Raw genomic sequence first — 11,496 nt, forward strand, 5'->3', positions numbered from 1 at the left:
GTAACTAGACCGCCAATCGAGATTTCTTTAATTCGTGTGTATTAAAGCGCGATAAGACGTTGATACAAAGCGCAGCGTGTTCGTACGCAGATTCAGTCGATCTGTCGGCGCCGACCGATAAGCATCGGGCGATTTTGTTTGATTTCGCGACAACAGACCGAACGCAATTACCGTATTTCGTCGCGACGAGAGCACATCTTTTGGACAAACGAGGATCTTACGTGAAAGGCGGCGCTTCAGGGACACTCTTTTCTTTCCCATCGAGAAAGGCGTAAATTAGTATTGAATGTAGACTATAACGCGCGAAGTTGAGAAGCAACTTCGGCAAAATTGAAATTTACTGCGTGCGTTAATTCAGCGTTAAATCCCTGACGTGGTGTTACAAGGGCGTGAGCCCTTAACATTGTTGCAAGTGATTTGCTGTTATGTAACGCGATCGAGCGCGAAAAGTAAAAAAATAATTGGTGCATCGTGTGCGCCTCTTGGAGGAGTTCCATTTGTGCGGGACCATCCCGGGGTGAAAAGCGCGGCTGGGAAACCTCCTGTGTCTTGAGCGAGCAGGTCTATGCCGCGAACTTTCAAGGAAGATGTCAACGACACCTTTGAGATTAGGTATTTATCCCTCGGTGGCGATTTCCGCCAATGATTTATCGTTTCTCCCTACAGCACGCTCTGCGTTATCAGTACGAATGATAGTGCATCGTGGAAACAATGTGGAGGCGATCGCCACTGCGTATAAATGCGTAACGCGTCGGCTCTGTTGATTTTCCGATGCACTTTGAACGACGGTGATATTTTTTATTTGCACTTTGCAGAAGTGCCCTGTAACTGTGCTCTTGTTTTTTTAGCGGCAAAGCGCACGAAATACACGCGTTTCTTTCTTCGTTTAATTTAAACATAAAGCACATATTCTTCGTTTAATTGAAAAATACGAACGGAAAGAAACGTTGGAGCACTCTCTAAAATTATTAAGTGAAACAATGAAGAATTGGGAATATTGTGCGGCTTCTTCTTTTTTTTTTTAATATACGAAGCGCCTTTCGCAGCGCACGTCGCGTTCAGTAATCATCAGTCGCACTGTATGGCAATGAGAGAAAACGTTGCCTTTAAAAAGACGGCACATTCACTCTGTAATCGCGCATTCTTCTTTCATGTAGTTCATTTAATCGCAATAGTACAGATGCGCGTGTGCCGCCATCGTGAGACACAGACTGGTTTATATTTTTAAGTCTCTCGACTTGGCTGGCCACCGCAATTTTAAGCAGCACGTGTCCCACGCACGGCTGAGTCTTTGTTTCCAGAAACGTAAGGCGCGCATCGCGATACAAGACCACAATGTGGCTATATTTCTTTCTATAAATGTGCTCTCAGATGAAGCGGGAACGCGCGACCATCTCGACGAGAAGGAAATTTTGCGTGACCTTTTAGCACGTTTACAATAATAAATTCGTCTGAAACGGAAAGGCAGATTAATCGGAGGAAGTTCCCTATTAAGAGATAAGCTCCTAATATGAGATAGCAGGGTTTTTGGCTAAATCAATAGGCGTCGTTAATTTATTGCCCTTGGAGTGAAATCTGTCTGGTGGAAAATTTATTGTTGGATCGCGTAATTGTTGTGAATAAAGATCTGTGATTAAATTTTGATGTGGAAAACCTACTATCTCATATTAGAAGTCTATCTTGTAATAGAGGACTTTCCTCTACTGTTCGGATTATTTCACTCGTAATATATAAAATTTACGCGATCAAAATGAGACCGTTTTCAATTAGTCAATTGATGAAACGCGAGCTCCCATAAATCGCACAGTTCTCGATAATGGAAGGATTACTGTTACGTCGTAAACGGTTTAATTTTCACGATGCTTTGTTTGCCCAAGCCGTCTGGGTAAACAATGATCTTCATATCCAACAACGTTGTTCCGTAAAAGAGAGACTTATCAATGCGATATGTGATAAGTTATCGTGGAGAGCATCATTATAGAATGATAGAGCGGGTCATCGTTTCATCCAAGTATAAAGGTGATATACTAATGACCTCTTGATCATCAAATCTGGCATCGTGCGAGATTCTCGCGAACGTCCGCTCGCGCTCTCCCACGAGTTCGCTGCGTATAATCTGCGTTGCTCTTACTTCCACGTGTTTTCCTCCGAGCACAGCTCGTCGTGGCGATTCCCCGACTTTCTAACGACTCACCCGATATTACGAAATGTTATAAAGAAATTGTGCAACGAGCAGTGATAACGCAATTCTGACTAATTGATGCGCGCGAATTACTCTCCGAGAGAGAGAGAGAGAGAGAGAGATATATAAAATTTGTAATCGTTTCTCGTAAATAAATAGAATGTTATTTTTATATTTCAACGTACGAGGGAACCGCATAACATCAGATATAATTATATCGCTTCGCGTTTGCGAAAACACGTACGTCTTTGACGTAGAAATTCGAGGATCGTCCTCGCTCTAAACTGGGTTTTGCTAGATAAGATTGATTTACAGCATTATCGAATACGATTAGTAATGCGCAGACAGCGTTTTATTACGAGCTATTAAAGCCTTGCGATAAGGTGTTCTGGGAATTTAAAAATCTGTGTGTCGAAGTAAAACACGGAGCGCATACTTCAACGTTACGCCTTAACGAAGAAGCTTTAGAACGCTGGAAAAAAATTTTCACTACCGTAACTAATCATGGTTTGCTAAAAATATTTTGCTGCCATAATATTTTTTAAAAATATTTAGCTACCACAAATAAATATTAGCTGTCCACATTTTACAAGTAAAATTTAGTTGCCACATGCAGGTTTTAGGTAAGGCAGCTACATTTTTCTGTCTATGAAGATTCCATGGAAATTTCCGTTTGCCGTTTAAATTTATACATTTGTAGACGAGGGCGTATCTTGTGACCTATCGTTACAGAGATAATAAACGATAAGAAACTATATCTCCTACATATGCCACACTTCATATTGAGGGGCTCGATACGTTTAATTAGGTCTGCAATTTGTAATCATCAGTCTCGAGATCGAGCGTCAATAGTTGCCACCTAAGGAAAACTACAAGTGTACCACAGTGTGCAATATTCTCATATCTTTATAATTTTATCTCTGTAATATCTACCCACCTTTTACGTTGGATTTTGCACATGAAATATTTTGCAAGGAAGAAGATAACTTTGAGAAAATACCGCATTTTTGTAGTGTTAAAAATATGTTTTTAAGTTTTCAGCTTTCCCCTTGAAGAAACTAGATTGGGTGGCAAACTGGTTTCAATTAATTTAGACATACAAACTAATTAAAGCGATAAAGTAGGAAGGAAGGTGTTCAGTGATATTACAAGTTATCGAGTAGATTCCTGATGTTATAATGCGAGAAACAAAATTGATAATAGAAGCTGACTGAATCTCATTTCTCAAATTGGTATTAGGAAGATTGAGGAGGTTTATATGTGTTTTATATTGGAAATTTTTTTACAGAGGATGGTATTCGCCCACGAGATTGGCAACCGCGAAAATCAAGTTATAAAGTACCTTTAAGACTGATGCGACTATGTTTGCTGGGAATGCTTCTGCCGTTCGTACTCATTGTTGGGCCGCTGTATCTGCGATACCGCGTGTACTCCGAGCAGCTATATGCTTTAGCAATATCAGATCAGAGACTGATCGATCGCAAAGTGTCTACCGTTTGGTGCCAAGTAAGGCATTTCGCTATTAATATTTTATTCCCTCTTCTTCTTAAAATGCCCTAAATTTGTAATTGAGTCTAAAAAATATAATGTAATTAGGTTTTTACACGTTACACTTGCTTCCTCTTTTTCTCCTTTTTTTGGTCTTTCCTTCAACGCCCGGTTTTTTATTTTCTGGTTAACTGTTAACCAGAAGTTAGTCGACTCTCCATCTTTTTCTATATTTATTATCTTAAGAAGTGACAGGAAAAACCAGACCTAAGAAGTTAAAGCTGTCGAAGAATGAAATTGAATCGAAATGGTAAATCATTGTTGTCCGTAGAGTCAAGTGATCAAAGTTAACGCCACGTTCAACGCGTACCTGATGAGCAACGAGCCAGTAGTCGAAAAAGAAGCGAAACCGATTTCAATGACGAGACACCTCATCATGGAGGACGATATGAAGGAATATTGGGGATTTTATCTACTACATGGCAGTAGCGTCACTGTTTCAGCTTGTGTAAGGTAGAATTATAGAAATGGGGGCTCGTTAACACGCAAATCTCAAGAGGAAGAAACAAATTCTTTTCACCTGTATGCAATAAATGTTGCTTAGAAAATCTCCCCATTTCTTAACTCAAGTTTATCTTAATCCATTCAAAGTAACATTGGACTTTAATTATACCGTTACTAAGATACGCTCCATTATTTTTAGATGGCCGGGTGCTTCTTTAACAATAATTCGGGGCTTCAAGAATCTACACGAATGCGCCTTTATCGGAGATGACAGCAGCGAGGAACTCGAGGAGCTCGTTGAAGTCGCTAAAGAAGAAGGTCTTCTTAATCTAAAAAGAACTACGGAGGTGCATTATCTTTCTCAAAAATAGATTTTTTTCTTCTAAAGATGTGCGAAACATTTTTATTCATGCCATATTCTTCGTTACAGACAGCGCGTCTTAGTAATGTACCGGATAAAATGAGACGAGCAGATCAGGACGTACATTTTTATCACGAGGACAGGGCTCTTCGTTTGAACGCTTCTAAATCGGCTGATCATCAGCTGGGCAGCCACGAGTTGGACGCTGAAACGATGCGGAATATACTCACCCAGCTTTTGGCCAAGACCGATCATACAAAGAAGAAGCAGAGAGAAAATCCGCATCATCATTACGAAGCGGTCTTCAAGGATATCAGTAATATCGACAAACCAGCGACAAATTATCCTGGAAACTTACAGGACCAACTTCGCAAAGAGCTGATAAACCAATTTGAATCCGATAATAAAGAAATGTCAAAAAATAGTGCAAAGTGCGTTATTTCTCTCATTAATAATGCTGAACTTAATGACCATGTCTTAATAAATATTGTGACCCTTTTCTCTTTTATTAAAACAACTGAAAATTAATGAACATATTATTTTAAACATATTAATTAAATCTGCTTTTGTGGATTGTAAATAAGTTTCGTGTCTAGTTAATCTCCCTTTATCTTTGCCATTGAAAACTCTCAATTGTTTCAGATTCACGCCATTGTCTTCGAAAACACCAGTTTCTCCCCAAGAGGAGCAATACAATCACGGAGAATATGAGACCCAACGAAATTCCACCATTTCTTCTAACCTTCGTCCGAATTCTACAGTATCCAGTAAGGACACGGAGTCCGGTACAGTACGAGAAGCCGTGAAAGAGGAAGAAGAGTTGAAAACCGAACAGGCAAACTTTGAGGAGGTGTTTCAAGATGTTCTGCGAAAAATCAATTCCTTAGGTGACCGTGGTAAACAAATGTTGCATAAATTGATGGATACAATTGACGCGCAAGCCGGCGCCAAAGGTGCTGCGTTGAAACAATTGGTAAACGATGCGATGAATGACGAGAAATTGTCGCGCGAAGGTAAACGGAGAAGAAGAAGAGATTTAGTCCTTTCGTCGCCGCTTTATCAGGAGTTAACAGAGGAGGACGAAGATGGTGACGCGGCGGTGGAAGAGGTACAGGTTTTATTCCGCTTATGTTTTATTGATATAATGTGTAATTTGATTTTGCAATTATAATTACTCTGCATATCTAGAAATAACTTGAGGTATTTCTAGCTATTATTATTGTTGAAAGCGTTGTTTATTATTCATTGGGAAGTTTAACTCTAAAAGTGGCTGAAGAATCTTCGTCATTCGAAAATAATGCGCGAGAATATTAATACGCAAAGCAACATTATCTTTATCACTGATAATGTATTATCTATTAAAACGATAACAGATTTTAATTCACCGTGTATTTACTTGTCGTAATGAATAGAAAGGTACTTTTCAGTTGTAGTCGTAAAAATTATAAATTGGCACGAACATAGTTGCTTCTGCTTAAATCAATGGATCTTTACGTCGTGTAGTTACCAGATTGTTTACTGGCGGATAAATCATACAATGGTATTTGGAACAATCTTATCCACTGCCTTTATAGGTTTTATCAGACTCGCTGGCATAATTTTATGTTTATAAGAAAGCAGATGTCTTTATGACTCGCATTTACAATAATCCTTCGACAGTCAAGCTGTAGATTTTTGTGATATACAAGTGGCTTTCAATGTTAAGCCACGCGCTAGAATCGCCCACTGCGAAAGTGTTAAAATGTTTAAACTTATGTCTCTTCCACAGGGTATGTTGCATCCAGATGGTATTGCAGAGGATCGAGGTACCGTGAATGAGACAACTTTGAACGATAGAAGTAACTCCGAGTTCTGGAGCTCATTTAGCAGTTCCGAAGAACGGCTGCTGGAATGTAAAGGCCTTATCCTAAATTTACCTTTGACCCCGCATCGTTTTTGTACGCCCAAACACGAAAGTGATCATTCTACCGCTTCCTTCGCTAATACGGTGACATATAGGTAAGTGAACAAATTATTACCTGCGTTAATTTTCTTTTTATAGAAATAAGGACGGATATATATTTTTTTGTTAATTTAGTTTCCTCGGTCGCTCTTAATTGTCGACTTTAGTTAAGAACTTTTTACTTTATGAATCTTTTTCTAATAATCTAAATCAAATAAATTTTTTTTCAAAATGTAGACACAACTTTTTACGTTAATTGTATACATATGTAATACATATAGGCATTTTTTTATGATATATATTTTGTATTATTTGATTGTAGAGTACCTCTAAATGGATATTATTTCTTTGTGTTTAACTCGGAAAATGAGGTTCAACCTAATTATGTGAGGGTAAAATTTGATCTTTTAAAGACGGTTTACAACACTTCGAATCCCGTGCACGCATGTAAAAACAGCACGACAGAATGCTCGTTGCCGTTTAAAATATTCAGCAATGAAAGAACAGTGTTAGAACTGCCATTAAGTGGAAATGATTCCCAATGGAATGAAGAATATATTGGTGTGTCTGAATGCGAGCCAAGAACGATGGTTTATACTATTTGTGTAATCATGGTGCCTTTGCTTATCCTTTGCTTCGCTTTTCACTAGCAGATTGCGTTATCAACAGTATTTACATTTTCGCTACCTAATCATGGTTTGCTAAAAATATTTTGCTGCCATAACTATAAGTTTCTAAACCACAGCGAATGGTTTGCTGTCGCACCTAGCACAATAGGCACAGTATTCAGCAAGTAGCAAAAATATTTAGCCATTACAACTAAATATTAACTGTTCATATTTTACAACTGACATTTAGTTGTCACATGCAGGTTTCAGCTACGGCAGCTACATTTTTCTTTCCATATTTCTATTGACATAATTGATAACATTGTTATTGCACCAAAGCCATTTGAAAAAGGAAGGATACTAATGACAATAATAATAATTTAATAATAATAATTTAGTACTTTTTACTACAACTGTGTGAATTATTATAATAATCGGAAATACTAATACCGCCTTTATTCGTTGTGATAAAAGTAAAAGAAAGAAAAGTTAAAAACAAGTTTTAACAACGAATCTAGTAAACGTTTGAAAGTGAAATATAAAAAATATATATGTATATTAATAATAAAAGAATGAATATTTTCTGTGGGAAGTGACAAAACTGTGTAACGCATGCAATTAAATATTGATTTTCTAATTTCTTGAGAATTTTACTTTTCATCTTTTAAACTAAAATTTATGTACGGTTAAATATATCGATTTATTTACTGACATAATCTTACAAAAACTTTTAATAATTAATGCAATATTTTGACTAATTTTATTTATATATTTTTGACATGTGTTTGAATCCTTCCTTAATTTAGATACGTAACGTATAAAAGTATTTTTAATTTATCAACTAATTGCCTATTTATAAAACTTGGCTCGACATAGTTATATAATATTCACGTGAAAAACGGTTTTGTTAAAGTGTTAAAAACTTTAAAATTAGTGTTAAAGTGTTGTTGTTAAAGTGTTAAAAACAGATGTAAAAATAATTATATTGAACGCTTAAATCGGTCGCTAGAATGTCAAAATTTTATACAGCATTATCATTATGCTTAAATATCGTATCTAATTGTTTTAGTGGTGCGATATAATTATTTTTAAATCTGTATCTAGCTCAATTTAGATATACTTCAGCAAGACCATTCTTTTCGTGTATGAATTCTACGTGACATGCTGTGATTGTGTGTTTTTAATACAAACTCATGTACAGATTTTCACTCAATGTTTTTTTCTATATGTATTTATAGTAAAGCTATAGTTTGTAAAGATGTGCGGGTTTCTGGAATTAGTTTGACAAAACAAAATAAGCTTCTATTCTTTTATATAAGAGACTAATTAATGTTGTCGCGACACGCCTAGTTAATTCTACGTATTTGAAAATCTGTAGAATTATCCAAATTTATCGAATAATTAATTGATTAAAATTTGGATGTGATTTGAGTCATATTTTTGCAGATACTCGCATATCTAAAGCCTGGTTTCATCAACGTCGATTAATTTTCATCTTATCTCAACTCCTTCTTTGTCTCTTTCTAAGGAGGCTATTAGAAAGAATAAGTTAAGCTGACGTTAAACTTAAGCGATGCTGAAACCGAGCCTAAAAAATTTTATAGTATTTTACATAGTCATCAGAAATTATTGAATTCTACTGTAAACATAGGCGATTGCACAAAATCATTTTCAAACTGACGAAAGAAGCTGTGATCGCAACTCGGTAGTTCTACGACTCAATTGATTCAATTGACAAACCGCTGAATTATATGTATGTATCGAAGGCTGAAAATTTTAGATTGCAGTTAATCTCGAGATACTATAATTAGAAGACGAAGCTCTAATTGTGAAGAGTAGATTTAAAAGTTATACGTTTATTAGATCTACTTGATCTATATTTTTTTAAGTACTGTGAGTATACGTCGCGTAATCGCTACTGGCTGTTGCACAAATGTTCTAGATTATTTGCGATTCATACGCGTGCTTTGAGTGATACAAGATCGTGATACTGAATGAGATATCGCATCTAATTCAACCTTCTACCATGAAGTTAATTGTTAAGGCTAATGTCCGATAAATTAAATTGTAATACATTGTTACAATTAATTGTAAGTGCACGGTAAAATTAGTAGTTGAATTCTGTAAATAAAACGATCTATTAAAGAATCGCATGTAAGTATCAAACTTACCTTATCAACTCAAATTTATCCTCATGTATCCAGAAGTTAATCAGCGATAACACAAGTACGAAATGATAAGTGTGATAGGTATACAGTTATAAATATATATTTATACGTATTGAAGATGCATAACAATGCTGCAATTACTCGCTTATCAGCCACTGTGATTTATGTAAACATATTTGTGATAAATTTTAAATCCTATTTTTTCGTGGATGCGGTGAAATGTCTTGTGTCACAAAGTGTCGTAATATCCGCTTTGCGCGAATCTTACCTCGCGTCTCGTATCTCAAAATAATTTTCCCGATGTGGAGACAATCCGCAACGACGTAACATTGCGTAACCCTCAAGGGCATTAATATTCGTTCTAAATGTTTTATGTATACGCGCGTTTTTCGATGATCGATATGTCAGCGGGCGCGAGTGCCACACGTGGAAAACAAACACTAATAATGGGATTAGCGTGGGGCGGCTGGTTGACGGTGATAACGAAAATTGATTTCACCCTACGCGTCCCCCTCGGCCACCCTACGGGCACGGGGATGCTCCATTCGAGCGCGTTGACGTTCATGGGACGCTGCGCAAAACCAGCGACACGCCTCTCTCCCACCGACACACCCCGGCGAGACTCCAATACCCACACGTGCCCGGTGGAACACCGGTTTTAACCCATTCAAGAAGTGATTTAACTCCGTTAACGGAAATCAATTGCATTCTCGCATTCCGCGGAACCAAAGTTACAGAGAGACACCAGGCCGTTGTAAAATTGCTGCACGAGTCTGGACAAAAACGATTGTTCGTCAGGAGAGAATTTTAAATTCCAAAAATCCGAAAGAGATATTAAAAGTCTGAAGCGCGACATTTAAAGAGCACGCGAGAAAAGACATAACACTTTTTCAACATTTCAACAACGGCTTTCAGGATTCCGGATTATCTGAGACACGATTTTGTATAATTTATATATTGTATATTAATTATGAAAACAGTTTGTGAATTATTTTTACAAAAGTATGCTCACGGATGCGTCAGTGGTAATTACAAATTCAATAATTCTTGAATTAGTAGCAGCAACGTTGCGCGAATAGTGAGCCATTAGAAAGACAGCGTCTAAAGGAAAATAAGCAGCCACTCTTGTGCAAAATTTTCTGACTTTGTTTCAATATAATTGCAGTCTCTAAATCTCATCACGTTTTTATACCTTCGTTATTGTCGCGGTGCTTGCGTGATCGTTGAAAAAGAGTGAATACTTTTTGTATTCAGCAGCAATCTAATATTTAGCTATTGCAACAAGGAGACAATATTCTAAGATGGTTATCTAGCGGCGACACTCATATACAAGTGAAAGTGCCGCTGAGATTTCGAGCAGAACGCTATTGAAACGAGGAGATGGAGGCTGCGCGAGTGTTCGCCGCTGATAAGGGATGCCCCGCCCTGCAGCCCTCTCGCGGCAGTCACCCTCCCGGGTCCTCGCGATCGTAGAATTGCAGGGTCAAGTTGTTGGAGGCCCCCGGCAACGGCGTAAGATATTAATCTCGGGGATTAAACGGACAAATCGACGGAAGATTAATTTTTAAGGTGCCGTAAAGTGGAAAGGATTACCTCGACGCTTAATTAACAGTTACGCTACGTCGTTCTGTAATTAATCTTCGCACTCTTTACGGGTTCCGCCGTGTCTCGCTATGTCGAGTCGGGAGAGAAATACGTTGGAGAATTGCAATTGTCGGAATATTTCACTGAGAAAGATGTCCGATTAAAAATATAATCGGATAATCCAATTACACAATAACAAACGGATATATCCAATAAGATTGTACTAGGGGCAGTCAAATGAAAACGAGACAGATGGAAAAAAAGTAACTACACTGTGTATTATTTCAAAAGTAATCGCCATAACTGGTAATACATTTATCCCACTGTGGGACAAGACGGTCAATGTCTTCATGGAAAAATGTTTGTGGTTGCCGACGGACTCATGATTGTATCCAGGCGTGCACCTCTGCATCCGAAGCAAATCGACGGCCACGAATGTCTTTCTTCAGGGCTCCAAAGATATGGAAGTCGCATGGAGAGAGATCGGGACTGTATGGAGGATGTGTAAGGGCTTCCCAGCGAAACTTCTGCAGCGTAGTCGAAACAACCCCGGCAACATGTGGGCGGGCATTGTCATGCAACAGAATGATGCCGTCCGTCAACATTCCTGGGCGTTTGGACTTGATGGCGCGCTTCAATTTCGCTGGGAAGCCCTTACA

General features: G+C 37.8%; 2 protein-coding genes across 3 annotated transcripts in view; both read left to right on the top strand.

Annotated features, from left to right (window-relative positions):
* The first annotated feature begins 68 nt into the window (after positions 1–68).
* Positions 69–9,250, top strand: LOC105560886. Of its 2 annotated transcripts, none has more exons than XM_012010387.1 (8): positions 69–612; positions 3,471–3,688; positions 4,002–4,183; positions 4,374–4,521; positions 4,605–4,966; positions 5,178–5,643; positions 6,304–6,533; positions 6,800–9,250. In XM_012010387.1, exons 1-8 carry the CDS (start codon positions 588–590, stop codon positions 7,125–7,127), a joined length of 1,959 nt encoding a protein of 652 aa, XP_011865777.1. In that variant the 5' UTR covers positions 69–587; the 3' UTR covers positions 7,128–9,250. The 2 variants fall into 2 exon arrangements, with proteins under 2 accessions (XP_011865777.1, XP_011865778.1); XM_012010388.1 differs by lacking the exon at positions 69–612 and adding an exon at positions 2,864–3,067.
* A 1,274-nt stretch (positions 9,251–10,524) lies between these two features.
* Positions 10,525–11,496, top strand: part of LOC105560888 (histone-lysine N-methyltransferase SETMAR-like) — a 3,364-nt gene continuing 2,392 nt past the window's right edge. Inside the window, exon 1 of the mRNA XM_012010389.1 lies at positions 10,525–11,476. Coding sequence (XP_011865779.1) covers positions 11,299–11,476 — 178 coding nt within the window. The 5' untranslated portion in view covers positions 10,525–11,298. The remainder of the gene's footprint in view (positions 11,477–11,496) is intronic.

This window comes from Vollenhovia emeryi, unplaced genomic scaffold (genome assembly GCF_000949405.1).
Source record: "Vollenhovia emeryi isolate VEMERY1.0 unplaced genomic scaffold, V.emery_V1.0 DF939218.1, whole genome shotgun sequence".
Lineage (NCBI taxonomy): Eukaryota > Metazoa > Arthropoda > Insecta > Hymenoptera > Formicidae > Vollenhovia > Vollenhovia emeryi.